The sequence below is a fragment of the Aotus nancymaae genome, unplaced genomic scaffold (genome assembly GCF_030222135.1).
Source record: "Aotus nancymaae isolate 86718 unplaced genomic scaffold, 86718_ANA_hifiasm-v0.15.2.pri h1tg000011l, whole genome shotgun sequence".
NCBI classification, from domain to species: Eukaryota; Metazoa; Chordata; class Mammalia; order Primates; family Aotidae; genus Aotus; species Aotus nancymaae.
Window position 1 is genome coordinate 56,632,892 of NW_026988422.1, and position 24,188 is coordinate 56,657,079.

Consider the following 24,188-nt stretch of genomic DNA (forward strand, 5'->3'; position numbering starts at 1 on the left):
TTTGAGACAGGGTCTCGCTCTGTTGCCAGGCTGGAGTGCAGTGGTGCAATCTCGGCTCACTGCAACCTCCACCTCTTGGGTTCAAGCAATTCTCTTGCCTCAACTTCCATGCATGCCAGCATGCTCAGCTAATTTTTTTTGTATTTTTAGTAGAGATGGGGTTTCACCATGTTGGCCAGAATGGTCTTGCTCTCTTGACCTTGTGATCCGCCCCACCTTTGCCTCCCAAAGTGCTGGGTTAACAGGCGTGAGCTGCCACGTCTGGCCAATACTTAACTTTCCTCTTAAGGAAAAGATACTGACCTTTCCTGGAAATGCAAAAGAATTCACAAGCTGTGAACGGAAGGAAAACAGGGAGAAGCACTACAGTGTGATGGTGGTACAAAGGGTCCGAACCTGCCGGGACTCAGGTCAGCTGGGAGTGTGCCCAGCCATGCTGGGCTTTTGATCCTCTAGGAGTCAGCGTCATAGGCTGTAAGATGAGAACACTACTGCAGACCTTCCAGTGTGGTTGTGAGAATTAACCACGTGAAGCTTCTAGCACAGCACCAGGCACCTAAATATTGGTTCTCTTTGCTTTTCCAGTTCCCAAATAAATCAGCAGTTAAACCCTAGGGATGTGTAAGGATCCCACTGGGTCTCAGGAGACCACGTCATTCTCAGCCTCAAGTTGCAACCTCCAGTCACAGCCCTCAAGGATATGTTCAACCACTGTCTCTACCTACGAGCATGTATTTTAAACCAGAAAGTGATTAAAAGCCTTTACGTGGCATCGCTGAAAAGGAGAGAGGACTAAAGTCTGTTACTACATGTCAGGATAGTGGTTACTCCTGGTGCAGGGAGGGACCAGGAGTTATTGGAGGACAGCCATGTTCTGTCTCTTAATCTGGGTGCTGATTGGTTATGCAGTACTCAGTTTGAGAAAATCAGGCTGAAATATAGATGTATAATATGTAATAGTTCAATAGGTTTGTGTTTTTTCATTTTTTTTTTTTTTTGAGACAAAGTCTCACTGTTGCCCAGGCTGGAGTGCAGTGGTGCGATCTCGGCTCACTGCAACTTCTGCCTCCTGGGTTCAAGCGATTCTCCTGCCTCAGTCTCTGAGTAGCTGGGATTACAGGCACCTGCCACCATGCCTGGCAAATTTTTGTATTTTAGTAGAGATGGGGTTTCACTATCTTGGCCAGGCTGGTCTTGAACTCCTGACCTCATGATCCACCCACTTTGGCCTCCTGAGCCACTGCACCCAGCCTATAGGTTTGTTTTTGTTGTTGAGACAGGGTCTCACTCTGTCACCCAGGCTGGAGTACAGTGGTGTCTCCCAGCCTCAAGCAATCCTCCTACCTTGGCCTCCCAAGTAAATGGAATTAAAGGCGTGCACTGCCACACCCAGCTTTGTGGGGTGTTTTTGTTTTCTTGGTAGAGACGGGATTGGCTCGCCACATTGCCCAGGCTAGTCTCGAACTCCTGGGCTTAAGTGATCCACCCGCCTTGGCCTCCCAAAGTGCTGGGATTACAGGCATGAGTAACCACGCCTAGCCAAGAATATATATTTTAAACCCAGAGACTGAAAATCAGGAGGTAATACCCTATTTCTTATCTACCGTACAAGAGGATTCCTCAACAGACCTTGACCCAGTAGCTGCCAGAGTGAAACCTGGAGAACCCAGACTGTGAAACCACTACTGCTGAGCCCTGCTCAGCCAATGCCACGGCTTCTCCGACCCCAGCTGCAGAAAGGCCTGAGGAACAGCTTTAAGTCCCTCTAGTCACTAGAGAGAATTCTGTGACCGTCAGCTACTGCCTTCCCTAAACAAAGGAATATTCTTAATAGCCACAGAGCCCTGGCCCCAGTCAGCACACTCATCTGGGTGGGCCATGCTATCTATTGAAGGGCTGGGGAAGCAGGCCGCGGTCAGGACACTCACATCCACTCCACAGGACAATGGCTTGGGAGTACCTGGCTATGGTTTTTAAAAAGTTCTTATTTGTCAAAGTAATAGACTGCAGTATTTGCAGGTAAAATATTACCACCCTAGAAACATGCCCCTTACTTGGCTTCTGCTCTGAAGGCCACCATCAGCTGGAGAGACGGTGGCCAGAGGCACTGATGGAGTGAGAGGAAAAAGCCAGCACAGTCGAGATGCAGGAAGGTTCCTTTATGATGGTGAATTTGATGGTACACAGTTCTAGAGTAGGGCCCAGTCACTGGGCCCCAGGAGGCAGCAGGAGCAGGTCTGAGAGGGACAACACACTCCAGGGCTCATGTCACACTGATACACACACCAGGAATGACTGCCCATGTACCTCCCTACAGCTCAACCCGCCCAGCAGTTCAGTCACGAATTCTGCTTCATTCTCCATGTTTGGCCACTGAAGATCAAATCCACCACGATGACAGGATTTCAGCACAACAGGCTCTTTCCAGTCACGACAGTCAGAGATGTCCAGGCTCTTGAGGTGAAACCAGTTCCTTTCTCTTGCAAGGACCAAAGAGATAAATTTTTTTTTTTATGATCTGTTGAAATATTATATAGACTTTAAAAAAACAACTAACAGTCAGTCCATTCTGTGCTCTGTTTCCCTGGAAGGTTTCTCATGATCGCCCCTCCGAGAGCTAGAGGGGTTGTGTGTCTGGGAACAAAGAATTAAGACACTTTAAAATAAGCAATGAAAATCCTAGTGAGACACTCAGAAGCGGATGGTGGGCTGGAGGGGGACGGGGGGTAGGAGGCGGGTGTTGCGACTGAGGAGCTGGGTGCCGCCTTTTGTGAAAGCCAAGTGGAGACAGAAGCATCGGGGCAAGAAGCTCTGCCAGGGAAGGCCCAGTTCCTTCCTTGCTCTTCCCTGGGGGACGAGGGACAGCACGGCCCCTGCCTTTCCACTTCTCAGGGCCGAAGACCCGACCTCTGACCCTCCACCCACTCTGGTGACCTGCACGCTAAGTTGGGTGGTCTCTGACAAACAGGCTTAAGCCAAGAATTGGGGTTTGACTCCCAGAAGACCCAGGCAGAATTCCCTTCACACTGTTTCAGGCAGCAAGGACCTGGGAGGCTCACTCCCCAGGCAGCTGAGAGGTGTGGAGGGAAGAGCCAGGGACAGGAGAGGCTTCCAAGGCTCCGAGATCAGCAGCGGAAGGCGCCAGCCATGTGGTGGCCATGAGCCTGGCTCGGCTCTGTGAGGAAGACCTGCTGCCGCTGCCACCTCACCCTGTGCTGGGGAGACCGTGCGAAGTCTCCGCAGCCAGCAGCAGCCTCGATACACCCCGAGTTCCTTTCATATGTATATATGGAGAGAGATATATACACAAATATATTCATTATTTTTAACTGAAATAAATGCAACGATCAGGTTCATTCCCCTTTGCTGGGAGATGCTCGGTCCCCTGCCCTGAGGGGTTCACGCCTTCGGGCCGGCCGCCAGGCTCACCCCCGCTGAGGGAAAGTGGCCCTGGGATGAGGAAAGGAGAGGACACACACCACAGCAGGTGACCGGGAGGAAGGCCTACCTCTCGAGACTGTTTCTAACCCTGAGAACCTAAGGAATTGTGAAGGACTCGGACAGGGGGCTGGGGTTAAAGGTCACCAGGCTTTTTATTGCAATTGAAGCAGACTCGGACGGGATGGTCCCAGCCACGAGAAGGGACAGCCCGGCGGTCATGGGAGCACTCATCACAGAAGCCCTGTCCGCAGGCCCGGCAGTGGTGCTTGGACAGCTTGATGCTGAACTCCTTCCGGCAATTGTGGCAGTGCAGGATTTCGTGGTCAGGCACCCAGTACGCAGGCCTGGCCGCATCCTTTACCAGACCTATGGCAGGGGATAATGGTCAGGACACCCAAAACCCAATACCACGAGTTCCAACTGGCAAGAGGGCATCCTCAGATGCTTACTGGCTTGTAATCCCAACTGCATACAGAACTGCTTACAGAGCTTTTTAAAAATGCAGATGCCCAGGCTCCACCACTCACAGCCAGATCAGAGTCTTTCGGACTAGAGCACAGGCACTGATTTTCCCTTTTCCTTTTTCTTTTTTTTTTTTTTTTTGGAGAGAGTCTCGCTCTGTCCCCCATGTTGGAGTACAGTAGCATGATTTCAGCTCACCACGACCTCTGCCTCCTGGGTTCAAGCAGTCCTCCCACTTCAGCCTCCTAAGTAGCTGGGACTACAGGCATGCATCACCACACCTGGCTAATTTTTGTAGAGACAGGGTTTCATCATGTTGGCCAGGCTGGTGGTCTCAAATTCCTGGCCTCAAGTGATCCACCTGCCTTGGCTTCCCAAAGTGGTGGGATTCTAGGCATGAGCAACCATGCCCAGCCTTTCTTTTTCTTTTGAGACAGGGTCTCACTCTGTTGCCCAAGCTGGTCTCAAATTCCTGGGACAGCTCCTGCCTGAGCTTCCCAAGTAGCTGGGATTACAAGCACGCACCCCCATACCCAGCTCCTTGATATTCCCATCTATGAAGCTCTCCTTGTAAACTGAAGGGGCAGCCGTGTTAAGAACCCCTGGAGGAACTATAAAGAAGTCTGGGCTCTGGAGTCAGACACTCTAATCCCAATTTTATTGAGAATGGGTTAATCATAAACTGCTGGATTAAGAAAGTTTAGCTAAGGCTGGGCACTGTGGCTCACACCTGTAATCCCAGCACTTTGGGAGGCTGAGGCAGGCAGATCACTTGAGGTCAGGAGTTCGAGACCAGCCTGGCCAACATGGTGAAACCCTGTCTCTACTGAAAATACAAAAATTAGCTGGACATGGTAGCACATGACTGTAATCCCAGCTACTTGGGAGGCTGAGGCACAAGAATCACTTAAACCTGGGAGTTGGAGGTTGCAGTGAGCCAAGACGGTATCTACCACTGCACTCCAGCCTGGGCAACAGAGTGAGATTCAATCTAAAAAAAAAAAAAAAAAGAAAAAAGAAAGAAAATAAAGGTTAGTTAACCTCTCAGGGCTTACTCATCTTTAACAATCCACCTTCAAGAGCTGTGATGAGGATGACAAGAAAGAACATGCCTGATACACTGGCCTGGGACTCTACACCTGTGGGCGCTCAGGATGAGAGCACTTGGTGAGCACAGCTTGCAGGCTATGCTCTGCTTCTGAGCCAAGGACAGTCCTTGCCTCTCCCAGGCACCCCTGATGACAGATGCAACCTGAGATTGAAGCCTGGGCAAATCCAGCAGTTCCTACATCATCTACTCTGTGAGCCGCAGTGAAGAAAGCTGCTCCAGGCCATTTTCATCATTACCTACTTTTGCTCACTCCCCTACGATATGCCACACTATCCCAGGCCTGGCCAGCCTTGCCTAAGCCCGTCATGCACTGGGTGATTTCCTTCCCTCTCCCCCTCGCCATCCTGAATACATCCAAAGCTGGGTTGCTATTTTAAATCTTAAACTACTAACAGTTTGGCTGGCGTGACAGATTAAAGGCAGTGTAGACTCTTTGACCCACTTTCCATCTTTGACACTCCTGCCCCTTCCCTTGAATCTAGGCAGGCCCTGGACTGCAGCAGACTCCAGGAGATGACAGCAGGGGTGCCCATCTGCAATCCTAGGCCTTAAGAGATTGGCAGCTTCAGCTGGGCGCAGTGGCTCATGCCTGTAATCCCAGCATTTTGGGAGGCCAAGGTAGGTGGATCACCTGAGGTCAGAAGTTCAAGACAAGTCTGGTCAACATAGTGAAACCCCATCTCTACCAAAAATACAAAAATTAGCTGGGCCTGGTGGCACATGCCTGTAATCCCAGCTACTCAGGAGGCTAAGGTTCAATTGCTTGAACCCGGGAAGCAGAAGTTGCAATGAGCTGAGATTGCACCCCTGCACTCCAGCCTGGGCGACACAGTAAGATTCCATCTTAAAAAAAAAAAAAAAAGAAAGATGGGCAACTTCTACTTCCTGTCTCTTGGAACATTAGCTCCTGGAATCCTGACATCACTTAAGAAGTCCAGCTTCTTAAGTGCCAGAAAAACCACTGAAGAGGCCCAGAGAATACAGAGAGGGGACGAGGCTCTGCTACACACAGCCTTCTCACTGTCCCTGCCAAGGCACCCAGCTTGTAAGTGAGGTCAGCTTGGAGTCCTGAGACCACTCCAGGTGCCACCCTGGACTATCAGGTAGTAACTAGAGGAAATGCCACTTGGAGCTGAATAATCACACTTCCTGACTTCTAGACCTAGAAAGACATCCAAGATGCTTGTTTTCTTTTTTAATGTATTTTTTTTTTAAGACGGGGTTTCACGATGTTGGTCAGGCTGGTCTTGAACTCCCGACCTCAGGTGATCCGCCCGCCTTGGTCTCCAAAGTGCTTGGATTACAGGCGTGAGCCAGCACACCCGGCCTGTATTTTTTTTGAGTTGGAGTTTCGCTCTGTATGTAACCCAAGCTGGAGTGCAGTGGCATGATCTTGGCTCTCTGCAACCTCCACCTCCCGAGTTGAAGCGATTATCCTGCCTCAGCCTCCTTAGTTGCTAGGATTACAAGGCCCGAGCCACCACGCCTGACTCAAGACGGTTGTTTTAAGCCTTTACATTTTAAGGTAGCTTGTTATACAGCACTAGATGCTGTGAGAGAATGGCCTCAGGAATAAACATGAAACTACTAAGGCATTCAGCAGAAACAAGCAAATGGCAATTTGTAATTGATTCCTTACCGCCCATCTCTATCTAGGTTGGTAAGCCTTTACAAAGTGGCAGCCCAGGGCACCCGAAACCCCTCAACCCAGATCCGCTACACCCAAGAGAAGCACTGCCAGGCCCACCTAGTGGTATGTCAATGGCTGTTACAACAGCTCCCAGAGTGTTCTGCACGGCCTCGCCCACCTTCCGAGCAATGAGCGTTCCGCCTTCGTCGTCCACCTGTGCCTCAGTAACATCTGTAGACAATAATAAGCAAAAAGCTGTCACCTCTAAGTCCTCTCCCAAATGGAAAACTCAGGGAGCAATAGCAGAATGCTTCTAAATTCTGAACCCAAACACCACCGTGCTGTCTGGCAACCATTGCAAAGGTCTGTGCTGCGGGTCAGGTCGGCCCAGACCCTGAAATCCGATGACATCTGTCAGTCCTTTATCTGCAACCTTCTGGGGCTCCTTTATAACCTTCTTTAAGGCAGAAAGGTTCTAGGAGCAAAAACTAGTACCATCTCAAAGGAGAAGACTGAACTAGAACCTTCTGAAAGGAGGAGCCTTTTCAGAACTCAGCTGCTATGTGTGTATTCCCTTCCCCCAGAAGCACCTCTGCAGCTCAGAACGCAGGACAGGCTCGAGCCCTGAGGAACAGCACCCATAGGACGCTGTTAACAAGGAGCTTAGAGCCTGACTGGCCAAGACCCGAGGTAAGTGCTCTCACAAGGAAGATGTGGTTAGGAGCGGGACTGGGGCATCTGGACATCCAGTTCCCAGTGCCAAGGAGGGAGGGTCTCCCCACCACCCCTGCAGCTCCCAGGCCCCACGTTACCTAACTGGACATTCCTGGCTTCATAGCAGTTGTCACACACCCGCACCGGCGCAGGGCCCCAGCCCCGCTCAGGCACTGGCCGGGTCTTTGATGAACAGCTGTCACAGAAGCCCTCCCCACAGGCTCGGCAGTGATGCTTCGTGTCGTTATCTTTAAAGGACGTCGCACACTTGTTGCAACTCTGTTCCAAGCCCAAAACAAAACAGAGAGGCAGGCAGGTTATGGCACATGTCTGCTCAGCTGAGAAGTTGACCAGAGCTGGAGCAACCAGAAACTAAGGCAGGTGGTGTAAGCTCAAGCAGGACAAAACTTTCTAGTAAGAGTTATCTGAGAGTGGAAAGGAAGCCTGGTGGGCAGTGAGTGTCCTTTCACTAAGTGTCTGGGTTAAAGCTGGGTGCTCTCTTGCTCTGGGTGCTATAGCATTAATGGATCAAGCTGAGGATGACCCTAAATAACCTTTAAAGGCTCCTTTTCCCCAGATTCTGTATCTGCATCCTCACACATCTAAGCAATATTAATCGGCCGCCACAGACAAAGAAACTATAACCCAAGAGAGAAGATACTTGCAGGAAAACACGACGGGAAATCAGTGGGCAAAGAGGGAACTGGCCTTCTCAATGACTCCTACCCTTCCCAGTACTCACAGAGCTCAATGCACTGGCAGAAATGTTTGCGTCTCCCTCACAGAGCAAGCTTAGCACAGGGCAAAGCAGCATTAAGCAGGATGGGCTGTGCCAGGGGTGTAAGGGCATCGTGCCACACCATACCAGAATCTGGGAGTTGGGCCTCCAGTAGGCAGGGGCAATCTGGTCTGTCAGCCAGGAAGTCACAGCCTTGGTGGGTCCAAGGCTAAGCTCGGACACCGACTGAGCCATGAAGTTCATCCCGTCCAACAGGCGCTGGGCAGCATTGTTGTTGTCCTTCAGAAACCCGTCAGTCTGAAATGAAAACGCAGGCTTCCATCATGCTGAGAAGGGAGTGAAAGGAAGGAGGAAGAGGGATGTCTGGTGAGTTGCAAACTCATTGTGGCCAACTCAGAACCATTAACTCCCTGGCAGGGAAAAATACAGACAGACCAAGATCCCTCTGGCTTTATTCTCTTCAAAGCGACCATAAGACTTGACATGTAGCTGTTCAATTCAGGACTTACTAAGCCCATATAATACAGGAGATGACACCTCTTCCAGGAGGCCCCCCGCCACAGGCTGAGTTAAGAACCTTTCCTCTTAGTTCTCCCAATACTTCGACATCTCTAGGAATCCCATTTATGTATCTGACTCCTTATCAAACTCTCAACTCCCTGACAATAACTGTTTTTCATTTTTGTATTTTGTAAAGTAACTAGCTCAATTCTGGGCACAAGGTACATAACAATGTACATTGAAATGAAAACGGGAGGGAGGAAGGGAGGGAGGGAGGGAGGGAGGGAGGAAGGAAGGAAGGAAGGAAGGAAGGAAGGAAGGAAGGGAGTAAACACACAGCAGGGAAGGCATCTGTATTCTCCTAATTTCAAGTACTGTGAGGAATGCAACCTGAGAGTACTCTACTGCAGTACTGTTTTCCTGGAATATAAACATCTAACCACCTTTACTTTCTCACTATAAGACCACGTTAAATCCTTGGGACAAGATGGCATAAACCATTATGCCAAGGAGGTGGGTTCCAGTAATGAGACTACCACACAATAACAAATTTCAGTGGGCCTGAAAATTGGGAAAAAAGATGAGAAAAATAAGGAAATCTCCAGTTTTATGGTACCTATAGGATCCAGGAAAGCTCAGAAGGGACCTACAGGTAGGATTCCTAGGCTGAATGGTGGCTTGAGGACTCACCAAACAAGGACAATGACACAGAGTAAAATGATTTCCTCAGTGAAAAATCACTTGTCTTTTTTCCATGAAAGGAAAAAGTTTTGGATTTGTTGTGATTTATGGACAACGCTAAGTGGGAATGCTGATTTAATGCGGAATGAAAGCATGACATCACTGCCTCATAAGCAGATTTGTATTTTTGACATCTGGAACTCAAAAGTCAAAGTAAGAAATCACTAAGGGTCGACAGGAATCCCACTTCCTAGAATATACTTCAAGAAAATTTCCTAAAACAAAAAATGGCTTTCTTACACAAAGATAGTCACTAGCATTTTAATGGTTTTTTTAAAAAGGTAGAAATAAAACTAAATAAAATAGCATTATGAGAAAAAAAAGCAGGAAAAAGGCATATAAATTATCTGCATCTATAAAAACATATACATATAGAAAATGAATGAGTAGAACATGGGAAAATGTTTTATTTGCCAAAAGAGTAAACTATAGATTTTTATTGTATTTCATTTAAAGTTGTACTTTATTCATTTATTTATTATAGAGATGGGGTCACGCTATGTTGCCCAGGCTGGAGTGCAGTGGCTATTCACAGGCATGATCCCCTCTACTGATCAGCACAGGAGCTTTAACCTGCTCCGTGTCTGACCTCGGCCAGTTCACCCCTCCTTAGGCAGCCTGGTGGTCCCCTGCTCCCGGGAGGTCACCATATTGATGCCGAACTTAGTGGGACACCCGATCAGCATAGCGCACTACAACGCAGAACTCCTGGGCTCAAGCGATCCTCCCACCTCAGCCTGCCGAGTAGCTGGGACTACAGGCACGTGCTACCGTGCCCGGCTCAAGTTGTACTTCTAATATACATGCAAGAAGAAATAAAAACAACTAAAGGTCTAGAGAGCAAAAAAGCTCTCCAGATCATGCCTTTCTAAACCACCAACATTCTGAAATTCACAGTTAACCTTAATTTTAAGCAAGTTCCAGTTTTCTACACATGAAAAACTGAACAACACAAGATAAAGGAAAACAGTTCTTACTCCAGGCCACACGTGCACTATCTCTGTCCGCACCACCGTATCCACAGGATCTTGGTTTCCAAACCAGTACTGCCGACTACGATAGACCACGCCACAGTTAGGACATTCGATCACATACCTACAAGGAAGGCAAATCAATACTGTTACCCAGCAGGTGCCTGGGGAGACAAACACACCAGAAAACCTTTAGCCACATTGTTTAAACTCACCCAGACCAGGCATATTTTGCGAGACCCATCCAGGGAGAGTCAGTGGAAGCAGATGTTTTGGGCACTACGCTGACTTCCTCGCCTCTCTCATAGCAGGCCTGAAACAGGGAACACTCTGCTAGCTTATTTTTTGTCTTTTGTTTTTTTCTTTTTTAGTAGATATGGGGGGTTTTACCATGTTGCCCATGCTGGTCTCGAACTCCTGGGCTCAAGCCATCTGCCCACCTCAGCCTCCCAAAGTGCTGGGATTATAGATGTGAGCCGTCATGCCTAGCCTTCTGCTAGCTTTTCCTGTGTACACCACACCCGCCACATCCATCCCGACTCTCCACAAACCATACCAGCTGAGAGTTTCAGACGGTAGTTTAGCACCTCAGAAGAAAGGTCATTCCTCTAGAGAAGCCAGTGCCCCGAGTGGTAATGAACTGAGTGTGTGTCCGTCCCAGGCCCCAAAACTGAGCTTTAAATTATGTATCTGTCACAGACAGAAGGATAATCCAAAACTAGTTTCCTAAAGAGCACTTCTGCTCTTAAGAATGAATGTTCAATGTAAATGACCCTTACATACAAGCTCAACAGAATGAGGAGAAAATAAGCTTAAAACAGTGAACAAAGGGACCCTCACCAATGAAGACATGTGAATGCTTTTTGTTAGAGCTGGAGAGAAGTTCTAGAAATATTCCATTTGAGTATCAAATACTTTGGCATGCAGTCATGGATGGCCCCAAGATGGTCTTGCCAGAGAGAGAGAGAGAGTGGTCAGCAAGCCTGCTGCTGAAGCAGGGAGGAGCTCAGAGGACTCACCTTGCAGGTATAGACTCGGTTGTCATACTGGTGGGAGTATCTGCAGCGGCTCTGGGCTTCATGAGGCACTCCTTCCTTCCCATGATTCATGCTGTTCTTACATCCAACCCTGAATGAAGCCCAAAGACTGACAATGAGATGGCTATAGAAGCCAGTGCCACTTACACAGAACAGTCTGACCCTGAGCCAGGCAAAAGGCCAAGACCAGACTTTGATTACTAACTGGGCCTCAGATGCTGAACACAGAAAGGGTAGCTGGAAACCCACATGCCTGTCTGTTACACTTGCAATCAACAGCACTACAGAGGTACAGCAACTACTATCCTTGTATGAGGACAAAGGGGAAAAAAGAAATCTCAGCTGGGCATGGTGGCTCACACCTGTAATCCCATCACTTTGGGAGGCTGAGACAGGTGGATCACGAGGTCAAGAGATTGAGACCATCCTGGCCAACATGGTGAAACGCCGTCTCTACTAAAAATACAAAAATGAGCTGGGCGTGGTGGCGCGCGCCTGTAGTCCCAGCTACTCAGAAGGCTGAGGCAGGAGAACTGCTTGAACCCGGGAAGCGGAGGTTGCAGTGAGCTGAGGTTGCGCCACTGCATTCCAGCCTGGTATCTGGCGCCTGGCAAGACTCTGTCTCAAAAAAAAAAAAATACAAAAATTAGCTGGACATGGTGATGGGCACCTGTAGTCCCAGCTACTCAGGAGGCTGAGGCAGGAGGAGAATCACTGGAACCCAGGAGGCGGAGGTTTAAATGAACCGAGATCATGCCACTATATTCTGGCCTCGACAACAGAGCGAGACTCCGTCTCAAAAAAAAAAAATCTTCTTGGAAAAACTACCTGTCCCCTCAGCAGAAATGGAGGAGCCAGAAGATACAAACTTGACCAGAGAGAGGAAACCTGAATAGCTCTCAGAAAACTCAAAAAATCCAAACAAGATGAAATGGAAAGTTTACCAAGAACAGGCTGCCAAGATGCAAACGAAAACCAATCCCAAAAGTTGGCAATGCATTAAGGGGAGGCTTAGTCTGAACAAGAAAGCCTTCCAAATGAACAGTGAGCTCTGCCATCCTGACAATGCAAAAACAGAGATCAGGACTTTAGAATTTCACTATGACAAAAGGGAAAGTTCCAGAAATCCTGGGAAGCTCACAATGGGAAAGCAATGATCCAACAGTGCTTAAGCCTCTCCTGCTGGGCTCATGGGCGTGCAAAAAAGGTAAGTCACACTGGCAACTAACATCCCTCTCCTCTTTCCAAGCTGAATTCTCCAAGATAATCTTGAGTTCTCCCTTGCCCAGGCTGTATAATCCAATGTCCTTTTTTCACCAAGAGGTGATTCCACATGAAGCACGTGGCCTACAGGGCTCAAAGCAAAATGGCCATTCATAACAGATGTAGGTCAGGTCTATGCCTATAGAAGGGCAAGTGTGCAGGACGAGGGCACTGGTTCTGGTAGGAGCAAAGACAATTTGGTATTGAAGGGAGGTGGGAGGAACTGTCTAAGGATATGGAGACTGCCATCTGACTTCCACATACTGTATTTAAATCCCCTGGGGCCCATCAGACAAGTCACCAGACTGATTTAATAGCCATTCACAGTTCAAACTAATCCAGTGATCCTCAAAGGGTGGTCCCCGTAAACAACATCAGCATCACCTGAGAATTTAATAATTTTATTAAAATGCAAACTCCCAGGCCCTACCTCAGACCTACTGAATTACAAACTGTGGAGGTAGGGCCCAGCGATCATGCCCTTCAGCTTTTTCTGATGCTTGCTGAAATTTGCAAATCACTGCTCTAACTCTGACAAAGTGCAGTCCACAGACCAGCAGCACAGGTATCACCAGGGAGCTTGACAGAGAAGCATAATCTCAGGCCTCAGCCAGACCTGATTCAGAATCTGCATTTTAACAGAATCTCAACGTGATGCTTATGCATATGGAAGTTTCAGAAGCACTGCCCCAACTCATCATCCTCAACTGAGGCTGCACTTTAGAATCCTCTGAGGAGCCTCTCAAACATACCCATGCAGAGGCCCTATACACAACCCGTTAAATTCGAATCCCAGGAGGTGGTGCCTGGCCTCAAGAATTTTGAAAGCTCCCAGAAAATTCTAATGTGCTCTAAACATCTGCCCTAATAGTGAAAGAAATCACCTAGGACCAATACCTACCCATAGTGCTTTGCACAGGGGGGCGGGGAACGGACTCAAATGTCAGTTGAATAATTGGAATAATGTGAATAAGTGACTAAATGCCCTGATAGAAGAAACACAGAAAAACAAGCAACCCAAAGTTTTCGGTCCCCAAAACCTCCCAAATCAGAGCTAGTCAATTTCACATCTATACCAGTTGGAATTTCCAGGAGATTCTTCACAACCATGTGTCCTTGAAGCTCTTGCTACCTCAAAAGTGTGGTTCCCAGACCACCGGGATCCTGTGGGAACTTGCAAGTACACCACTTTGGACAATTTAAATCACAACCTGTAATTTGGCAAGCGCCCAGGGGATTTGCAAACACACCAAAATCTGGGAAACACCACTCAAAGCCTCTATTCCCAAGGTATGGGGGTGGGGAGGGCCTGACTTACCCACAGCTGAGGCATAAGGAGGAGCAGGTGAAGTACTCATCTGGAAAAAAGGAGCTATGCGCCATCTGGTCATCAGGGATCTCACCGCTAAAGCGGTCGCTCAGGGCCTGCCAAGGAGGAAAGGTGACATATGATGGCACTCAGTAGACAGCTCTGCACTTGGACCCCCCACTGTAGTTACCATACAAGCACCACAGGCACAGAGGAAATCCAGTAACTTCTGCTCATGACCCTTGACCTTTCTGACCCAACTCACATCATTGCTTACCATGGGAAACCTTGGAAAGAACCAGCCCATTCCCCAAGAGGTCAAGATAAGCAAAGCTATTGTTCCCCCTAATTGCCTTGCAGGTTATAAACACCTCACACCACTCAGTCTTTTATTTAAGACCACCACAAATAATGACGAATGTCCATTTCATTTATGTGAGGCTGGGACCAAGAAACCAAGACTCACGAGGATGGCTCCTCTTTCAGCCATGGGCAGAGCTCAGATGTGATCTGTGAGTTTTCTGAGCTTCTATCCCAGCTATAACCACAGGCACTCATTTGGAGTTTACTAGGCCACAGACAAGCTCAAAGAGGGAAAATGTCACCAGAAAAAAAAAAAAACAAGAATTATTATAGTGTTTAGCAGTCATTTATCAACCTATCAACCCCCACATACCCATAACCCAAAGGACAGCAAATGGCCAAAATAAATGCCAAGAAGAAAACATATCCACAAAGCAAACTGAAAATTTTAGGTTGAAATGTAGCTTCCACTCCTAATCCTATCTTGACTTATTATTAGATATTGAAAGTATTCCTCAACCTAATTACAGACAGGGGCTTTCCACACATATGTTGTTCCAAGCTTCTAACTTTCAGTCCAGTCCCAGTGTGAGGAGACAGGCATTATTCAGGGGACAATAAGGGAAAGTGGCCTAAACAAAAGGACAAGATGTTACTTCCTTTAGTAAAAGGACAGAAGATAATTTTAAGATGAGATTTGGAAAAAGGGCAGGTCAGGTTTTAAACTAAGAACAATGAGGGGCTGGGTGTGGTGGCTCACACGTATAATCCCAGCACTTTGGGAGGCAGAGGTGGGCCAGATCACAAGGTCAAGAGATCCAGATCATCCTGTCCAACATGGTGAAACCCATCTCAACTAAAAATACAAAAATTAGATGGGCGTGGTGGCACCCACCTGAAGTCTCAGCTACTCGGGAGGCTAAGGCAGGTGGCTGAGTCTGCAGTGAGCCAAGATCGCACCACTGCACTTGAACCTGGACAACAGAGCAAGACTCCGTCTCAAAAAAAAAGAGAACAATTAGAACTTCTTATGCAAGGTTCCTTTTCCTATTTCCAATGTAATCTTAACACCAGGAGTTGCAAACCCAAGTGCCTACAAAGGCACGTAGTATCACTGTTGAGTCGGGTCAGCCATAGGACCAGAATAGTGGCAAGGAATGGGTCAAACTGAAGATACACAACTCACCTGAGGGCATTCTCACTCAGGTCCTGCAGGGCTACTGCAGAAGCCCAGAACACTGTCTGTCAGTGATGGCTGACCAAGTGGCCACACTGGACTTCAGACAACAAATAAATGGTCTGACAAATAATGTGTAAGTCCTATACTTCTTGGGGGTACTTTGATAAAGAGTGAAAACATGAAGACCTTGAAAGACTATATGAATGAATATACATAAATGCTGAGAATAAATGAGAAGCAGGGCAAGTGAAATCACAAGTTGGCCTATACATCTCAGCCAAATTAATTATACATCTCAGACAAATTAACACTCCTATACAGCGTTCTCCCCTCTCCTACTTCTACATGTGACCCATTCTTCAGGGATGTTTTTGGTCTCACCTCTTCCAGTGAAGCCACTCCAACCACATCACTTTCTGCTTTCTCTGAAGGCCTGCTGTACTCAATACAAAACTTGGTATTAAGCAATCAGGCAATGATGCAAAGCTACGGGCCTGCTGTATTTCATCTCCAGGACCAGATCATAAATACCGTCAAAGCAGCTTCCTACCTTTGCATCCTCCTCCAAATCCTAGCAAAGGTCCTAACAGGTACTCAACTACAACTGCTGGGATAAGTGCCCCAGCACCAGTCCCCCTTCACAAACCAACCCTTGCCCTCCTCTCCTGGCCCTGCCCTTGCCCTAGGCTTCCTTCATCCCATGCCCAGAGGTCCTCTCAAATTTAAAGCTAACTACTCCCTAACTGGCCACATGATCCATAACTCCAGGCTGTTTCTCAAACAGATATGTACAAAACACTCTGGGGACTCCTGATGGGAAAAGAGAGCTTTTTATGGAGACAGAGTCTCACTCTGTGACCCAGGCTAGAGTGCAGTGGCATGTTCACCGCCCACTGCAGCATCACCATCCCAGGCCCAAGCAATCCACCTGCCTCAGCCTCCCAAGTAGCTGGGACCACAGGCGCATACCATCATGCCCCAATAATTTTTTATTTGTTTTATTTTTTGTTTGTTTTGTTATTGAGACAGAGTCTCGCTCTGTTTGTTACCAGGCTGGAGTGCAGTGGTGCGATCTTGGCTCACTGATATCTCTGGGTTCAAGCGATTCTCCTGCCTCAGCCTCCAGAGAAGCTGGGATTACGGGCCTCCACCACCATGTCTGGCTTTTTTTTTTTTTTTTTTTTGTTAGTAAAGACAAGGTTTCACCATGTTGGCCAGGCTAGTCTCGAACTCCTGACCTCAAGTAATCCTCCGGACTCAGCCCCCAAAAGTGTTGGGATTATAGGAGCAAGCCACTACACCCAGCCAAGAATAGCAATTTTTATCCTCAAAGTTTTTTCTTTTGAACAGATAAATGAAAGACTGGCCTAAATACTGCTTTTCCTAAGGACAAATAATATCAAATTTTGCATGAGTGCAACCGCTGGGTTGAATTCACAGAGGATGCCAACCCCCAGTAAATGGGAAATTGGGATCCAGTACAGGAAAAAGTTCTTACTGTTCCAACCCAAGTGACCTGGTTCACTTCTCTGAAAGTTCTTCAGAGAAAGGAGGGCATTTGTAAGTATCTCAAGGCTTGGTGTGAAACAATCTGCAGCCTGATTTGCCACAGTATGTATGCCATCATTCTCTGCCCTAGACAAATTAACTATTGGCTTATGTTGTTCAAGGTAACAGGTAACCTCTTATGACATAAGAAAGAGAACTCCCAGGCAAGCCAGCCTTCAGATGCTGGTCACCCATCCTCTTGCATACTAGGTAAGAGAACAAGCATTTCACTCTTTCACAAGTCACAACCTGACTAATGAATCAGACCCTGACAAGTTTTAGGAGACTTTATAAGAATCAAGACAGTGGGAAAGTAAAGTAACTATTTAAAAAAAAAAAAAAAAAAAATCCAAGGTCAGCATGTTTTCCATGCAAGGGTAGGGAGAAATTGTCCTCCTTTAGAATCTAATTTTTTTTTTCTTTGGAGAGAGAGTCTCGCTCTGTCCCCCAGGCTGGAGTGCAGTGGCGTGATCCCAGCTCACTGCAATCTCTGCCTCCCGAGTAGCTGGGACTATAGGCGCACGCCACCATGCCCGGCTGATTTTTTGTATTTTTAGTAGAGACAGGGTTTCACCATGTTGGCCAGGCTGGTCTCAAACCCCTGACCTCAAGTGATCCACCTGCCTTGGCCTATAAAAGTGCTGGGATTACAGGCGTGAGCCACCATGCCCGGTCCTGATCTTTCTTTACATACCACTTGATCCACATACTTATTAGTAGGTTCAAAAATTCCAAACCTCACATCGTTCCACAATTTCTTGGGCTCTCCTCCTCCTGAGATCCCAGAGCTAGAAGAGAAAGGCAGGAAATGGCCTCCCTACCCTGAGAAAGCTTAGGAAAGCATCTGAGGCAAGTCTGGAAAGGGTTGCCTGGAGACCAGATGATCCTGAACTTTGGTTGACAACAATGTGGCTGGCTCTTTCTATTGTATCTATAGGGTGGCCCCAGTCATCAAGGGCTAGCAGTGAATTTCCTGAATCAAAATGGACACACTTCTATAATCAATGACATAATGACATCACACCCGAACAAAACATAATGCTTCCCAACCCACGCATATTGGTTCACGCCTGTAATCCCAGCACTTTGGGAGGCTGAGACAGGCGGATCACCTGAGGTCCGAAGTTCGAGACCAGACTGACCAACAAGGAGAAACCCCATCTCTACTAAAAATACCAAATTACCCAGGCGTGGGGGTGTATGCCTGTAATCCTAGCTACTCAGGAGGCTGAGGTAGGAGAATCACTTGAACCTGGGAGGCAGAGGTTGCCATGAGCCAAGATAACACCATTGCACTCCAGCCTGGGCAATAAGAGCAAAACTCTGTCCCAAAAAAAAATAATAATTAATTAAAAAAATAAATAAATGCTTGCCAATGTCTCAGAATTGGAACATCAAGAGTTTCTACATTTAAACATCAGGGTTAAAGAAGGCATTACATAAAGGCTGAGCACAGTGGCTCACTCCTAGTAATCCCAGCACTTTGGGAGGCCAAGGCAGACACATGGCTTAAGCGCAGGAGATCGAGATCAGCCTGGGCAACATGGCAAAACCTTGTCTCTACAAAAAATACAAAAATTAGCCAGGTGTGGTGGCATGTACCTATAGTCCTAGCTGCTTGAGAGGCTGAGGTGGGAGGATGGCTTGAGCCCAGCAGGCAGAGGTTGCAATGAGCCTAGATGGTGCCACTGCACTCCAGCCTGGATGACAGAGCCAGACCTGGTCTTTAAAAAAAATTAAGATAATATTACATAAAACTTACACAAATTCAACCATGAAATGGTTCTCCCATTTATTCAGAACCCTAAGTACAGATAACCATAGTTAACTCAATATTCAATTCCACTACTGAATATTAATTCCTCTATTTGATAGAGACCTGAGGATCTGTTTCCTGCAGTTAGAAAAGGACACGGGGCAGAAGAAAAGGATTTAACTTTACTATGATCCTATTTATTCAGGAAGAAAAACATATACATTATAAACATATACTTATGCATGTGCTTACATAGCAATGAAAATTTCTAGACACTTATGTGAGAGGCCGGGTGTGGTGGCTCATGCCTGTAATCCAAGCACTTTGGAGGCCAAGGCGGGTGGATCACCTGAGGTCGGGAGTTCAAGACCAGCCTGACCAACACGGTGAAACCCCGTCTTAAAAAAAAAAAAAACAACTGAAAATAAAAAAAAGACACTTATGTGAGAAAGTATTAAGAGTTATCACTACAGACTGAGGAGGCCGGAGGTAGGGGAAGGAAAGAGGACTTAACCCTCAAACATTCGGTAGTACTTGAATTGTTTATCATGAACATGCATTGCTTTTATAATTTTTTAAATGATATCTCTTTTTTAATTAAAATAACCAAATACTCAAATATAACTGACAGTATGTAGCAGGAGCCTTTTAAAATCATCACATCCTCTGACCTCTTTAAAAGTGAAATAACTATTGGGAAGGAATACAGCATGGAGTTAAAAGCTTTAGGGGCCTGGCACGGTGGCTATGAGAGGCTGGAGTGCAGTGAGCTGTGACCACACCACTGCACTCCAGCCTGGGCAACAGTGTGAAACCCTGTCTCAAAAAAAAAGAAACAAAGAACAAATGGGAGATTCAAGAAGCCAAACAAATTTTCCTGGCATGGAATATGTATCTGTTTATACCCACACCAACTGTTTTATCTCAAAAAGGACTCAAGGCTATTAATAAAAAAATTAATACAGTAGCATAAAACAAAATAAAAATAAGTGAAGAAGACAGCCATTTATATTACACACTGCTGTGAACTACAAAAACTTTGGTTAGAGTCTATTTTAACAACAAAACTCTACTTGGTCAGTTTGCCTAAGGCAGATCTTAAAAGTGGCTATTAGAGTAAAAATCAGAGAATTAGCCATGTCTAATTTTTTTTTTTAAGATGGGGTTTCACCATGTTGGTCAGGCTGGTCTTGAACTTCCGACCTCAGGTGATCCACCCGCCTTGGTCTCCAAAGTGCTTGGATTACAGGCGTGAGCCACCATGCCCGGCCATGCCATGTCTAATTTAAAGGATGTTAAAAATAAAAAAAATACAAAACCAATTTTTTCAAAGCTTTAGGTAAACTGCAACAATTGCACAATTTGCTGTGGAGAACCCAAATCACAAGCTTAAGCAGATTACTCCTTCCCATAGACAAAAGAAGTCAATCCCACATCTCACTACAGCACAGCCCCTACAACTCAGAGGATAGAAAATATCAGGTCTCGGTGAAATTTTGGGGATACCAGTTACCAAGAATCATCAGAATTCCAGCTGACCAGGTTCTGTGTTTTTTTTTTTTTTTTTTTTTTTTGAGACGGAGTCTCGGTCTGTCACCCAAACTGGAGTGCAGTGACGCAATCTTGGCTCACTGCAACCAACCTCTACCACCTAGGTTCAAGTGATTCTCCTGTCTCAGCCTCCCTAGTAGCTGGTACTACAAGCGCCTGCCACCATGAGTGGCTAATTTTTCTATTTTTAGTAGAGAGAGATTTCACCATGTTGGCTAGGCTGGCCTTGAACTCCAAGCCTCACATAATCTGCCCACCTCCACTTCCACCTCCCAAAGTGCTGGGATTACAGGCATGAGCCACCTCATCTGACAGACCAGGTTCATTTTAATCACAGAAAGCTGTGAATTGAACTCCCGACCTTGGTGAATCTTCCCACCTCAGAAGAATATAGTGTAACTATTTTTCTCAAAGCCTGTAATAAATTGGCCTGAGGAAGGACATTCAAGACTCCTGAGAGGAAAAATCCCTGAGCACTAAGTACAGTTTACAGCGCTCAGTCTCCCTGATGGTTTTATTTAAAGTTTAATCTGGGTTAGTTTCCAGAAGAGCAAAGGAGCTGCTATAATCCAGCCATTGGCCTGTTTGCCTTATAACGTACAGTGATCAGATTTACAGCCCTTTGCCTGATTCAGCATCTTTTCAGAATGTTTGCATTACATTAAGTGTAATCTTCCACTTTGACTGCCTTTGAGCCACTACAAGGACATTATTAGCCAATACAATAAAGTGCACTTGAACTTCAAATTCTAACTAGAAATGTATGTATTTCATGAATTATTCAAATGTAATCATTTTTCATAGTTTTTCCTTAATATTATTCAAAATTAACATTCACTGAACATTTTTACTATATACCAAGTACTTTGTTATGCTTTCATTTAATCTCCACCTCTTTTTTTTTTTTTAGATGGTCTCACTCTGTCGCCAGGCTGGAGTGCAGTGACGCAATCTCTACAACTTCCGACTCCCTAGTTCAAGTGATTCTGCTGCCTCAGCCTCCCAGATAATTTTATGCCACCACACCCAGATAATTTTTGTATTTTTAGTAGAGACGAGGTTTCATCATGTTGGCCAGGATGATCTTGATCTCCTCACCTCATGATCCGCCCACCTCAGCCTCCCAAAGTGCTGGGATTACAGGCGTGAGCCACCACACCTGGCCAATCTCCACCTCTTTTTAAGAGGCCAAATCTCCTTTTTTTTTGAGACATCACCTCCATCTCCCAGGCTGGAGTGCAATGGTGTGATCTTGGCTCACTGCAACCTTCACCTCCCAGGTTCAAGCAATTCTCCTGCCTCAGCCTCCAGAGTAGCTGGGATTACAGGCATGTGCCACCATGCCCAGCTATTTTTTTTGTATTTTTAGTAGAAAGGGGGGTTTCGCCCTGTTGACCAGGCTGGTCTCTAATTCCTGACCTCATGATCCACCCGCCTCAGCCTCCCAAATTGCTGGAATTACAGGCATGAGCCATGGTACCTGGCTGCAAATCTCCCTCTTAAAGAAAAAAAAACAGGCCCCAGTCTCAGAACCCTCCATGCGAAACAATCTCTAGCTAAAGAATAACAGGCGATTTTATTTAGTGAGAGGCAGTACAGCCTTCATAGTTATGAGAAGGAGCTCTACAGTAAACTGGCCAGGGTTTTTTTTAGGGCTGCTATCACTCAGTAACTGTGTATAACCAATTCATCTCTTAGTGTCTCAGTTTCCTCATCTGCAAATGAGGATGATAACAGGACTAAGACCAGGCCCAGGACTCATACCTGCAATCTCAGCACTTTGGGAGGCTGAGACAGGTGGATCACCTGAGGTCAGGAGCTCAAGACCAGCCTGACCAACATGAAGAAACCCCATCTCTACTAAAAATACAAAATTAGCTGGGCCTAGTGGCGCATGTCTGTAATCCCAGTTACTCGGGAGGCTAAGGCAGGAGAATCGCTTGAACCCGAGAGGCGGAGGTTGCAATGAGCCAAGATCATGCCATTGCACTCCAGCCTGGGCAACAAGAGCAAAACTCTGTCTTGAAAAAAACAAAAAAAAAAACAGTACCTAACTCATGGAGTTGGTTAAAGGATTAAGTAAACTAATCCATACAAAGTCCTCTGAACTCTGGTATATAATAAATAGTACTGCGATTGTGTTTCTATTTTCGTGTTTTGTCTTGGTAATTTTCTACCTGTGGGGAAGTCCCATTCAGGTGCCAGTCCCATTCAGGTGCCCCCCGCTCCTTCCCTCCCTCCCTCCCTCCCTCCCTCCCTCTCTCTCTCTCACAACAGATAGAGAGCTGTTTATTTCTGTTTCTTTTATGTATTAAACCTCTGCTCCTAAACACAGCCCCCCAAAAAATTTCTACCTGTGATACTAGTTTTCCACTTATAGTGATAACAGAAAGTTTCCTCTATGAATAAATAAATTTAGATAACAAAAAACAGTGAATCAATGTAAAGAAAAGCATAAAGGTTATCCCAATTAAGAGACTCAACATGACAACAACTCACCAGGGCCAGGCCACACCCACCAGAAATGAGTGCTTCCTCCTATTCTCTAAGAGCCTGATTTTCTCCTGACTGAGGACCTGGCATTTTTTAACTACCACTCATGAATTTCCCATATTTGCACTGCTAGCAAGATGCAGATTCCATCCACCTGTTTCCACTTCTTATATCCTCTTTCCAGCCCACATTTCCAATCACCAGCACCACAAAAGCTGGAGAACTGAGTGTTCTCGCCACCCACTGGCACCCCAATGAGAAGCCCTTGGGGCACAAGCCAACAGACCTTCAGGGCCTTGAAGATGACTCCCGGGTGCCGGGGAGAACGGGTGGTGTTATTCTCTAGTAGCTGCTCCAAAGCACGCCGAAGCCCAGAAAAGTCCGTGGGAGGGTTGTAAGTCCTCGTTCCCTTGTAGTGAATGGAACTAAAGGCTTCAGGGAAGCGGCCCAGCTTCCGGAACCTGTCCTGGATGAGCTTCTCTGGCACCTCTGAGGGGTGATCTATACAAGCAGAAACAGGCACATTGGCATGGAGTGATGTTTAAAAAAAAAAAAAAAAAAGCAGGCAGGGCATGGTGGCTCACACCTATAATCCCAGCACTTTGGGAGGCCAAGGCAGGTGGATCATCTGAGGTTAGGAATTCAAGACCAGCCTGGCCAACATGGTGAAGCCTTGTCTCTACTAATAACACAAAACAATTAGCTGGGTGTGGTGGAGCACGCCTGTGATTCTGATCTTACAATCTTATAATCCGTATCCTCTTACTTTCTTTTCCATTGTTATGGATGAACCATCCATGGTTCTAAGGTTAACCCTTCCACTTAAGCATCACTCCAACAGTTCCTGCTCTCTTACATCTGCATTCTTCCCTCTCTAATGAATCATTCCCATCTGTACATAAATATCTGCAATACTGCACATTTTAAATTTTTAAAAAGAAAAATCCCTTGAAAACATCAGCCTCCAGCTATAATTTCATTGTTCTTCTTTGCTTTATAGAAGTCTTTCAAAGAGTTGAATAAACTCACCACAGTGATTCTTCTCCTAATCTTATATTTTTTTTAGAGACAGGGCCTCACTATATTGCCCTGGCTAATCTCTAACTCTTGGGCTCAAGGGATTCTCCACATGACCTCCCAGGCACTTGCCACTATACCTGGCTTCCTCATATTTTCTCTTGATCACACTCTGATCAAGCTTTTCTTTTCACCCCACACCATCTCAGGTCTTATCCAGATGCCTAAGGACTTATATATTGCCAAAGCCAACTGGCAATTCTCAATCCTTATGCTAGTTGACCTATAAGCAAATTTTGACATGTTTCATCACTCCATCCTCCTTGAAACACTTTCTGTCTTCTCCGGACAGAAATCTTTTTGGGCAATCAACTACTAATAAGTTGCTATTGCAGCCCAAATAGCTGCCTCCTTGTACCCA

At 46.4% G+C, this 24,188-nt stretch overlaps 1 protein-coding gene across 5 annotated transcripts in view; it reads right to left on the minus strand.

The window, feature by feature from the left end:
- Positions 1–2,144: 2,144 nt before the first annotated feature.
- The window catches only part of ZFYVE1 (zinc finger FYVE-type containing 1), a 51,972-nt gene continuing 29,928 nt past the window's right edge, over positions 2,145–24,188 (minus strand). For 2 of the 5 annotated variants that reach the window (XM_064375014.1, XM_064375015.1), the window contains exons 4-12: positions 23,037–23,251; positions 13,929–14,035; positions 11,330–11,438; positions 10,526–10,623; positions 10,317–10,434; positions 8,224–8,394; positions 7,457–7,637; positions 6,762–6,875; positions 2,145–3,807 (exon numbers count right to left, since the gene is read on the minus strand). In XM_064375014.1, coding sequence (XP_064231084.1) covers positions 3,575–3,807; positions 6,762–6,875; positions 7,457–7,637; positions 8,224–8,394; positions 10,317–10,434; positions 10,526–10,623; positions 11,330–11,438; positions 13,929–14,035; positions 23,037–23,251 — 1,346 coding nt within the window. In that variant the 3' untranslated portion in view covers positions 2,145–3,574. The remainder of the gene's footprint in view (positions 3,808–6,761; positions 6,876–7,456; positions 7,638–8,223; positions 8,395–10,316; positions 10,435–10,525; positions 10,624–11,329; positions 11,439–13,928; positions 14,036–23,036; positions 23,252–24,188) is intronic. The other 3 variants (XM_064375016.1, XM_064375017.1, XM_064375018.1) reach the window with 3 other exon arrangements.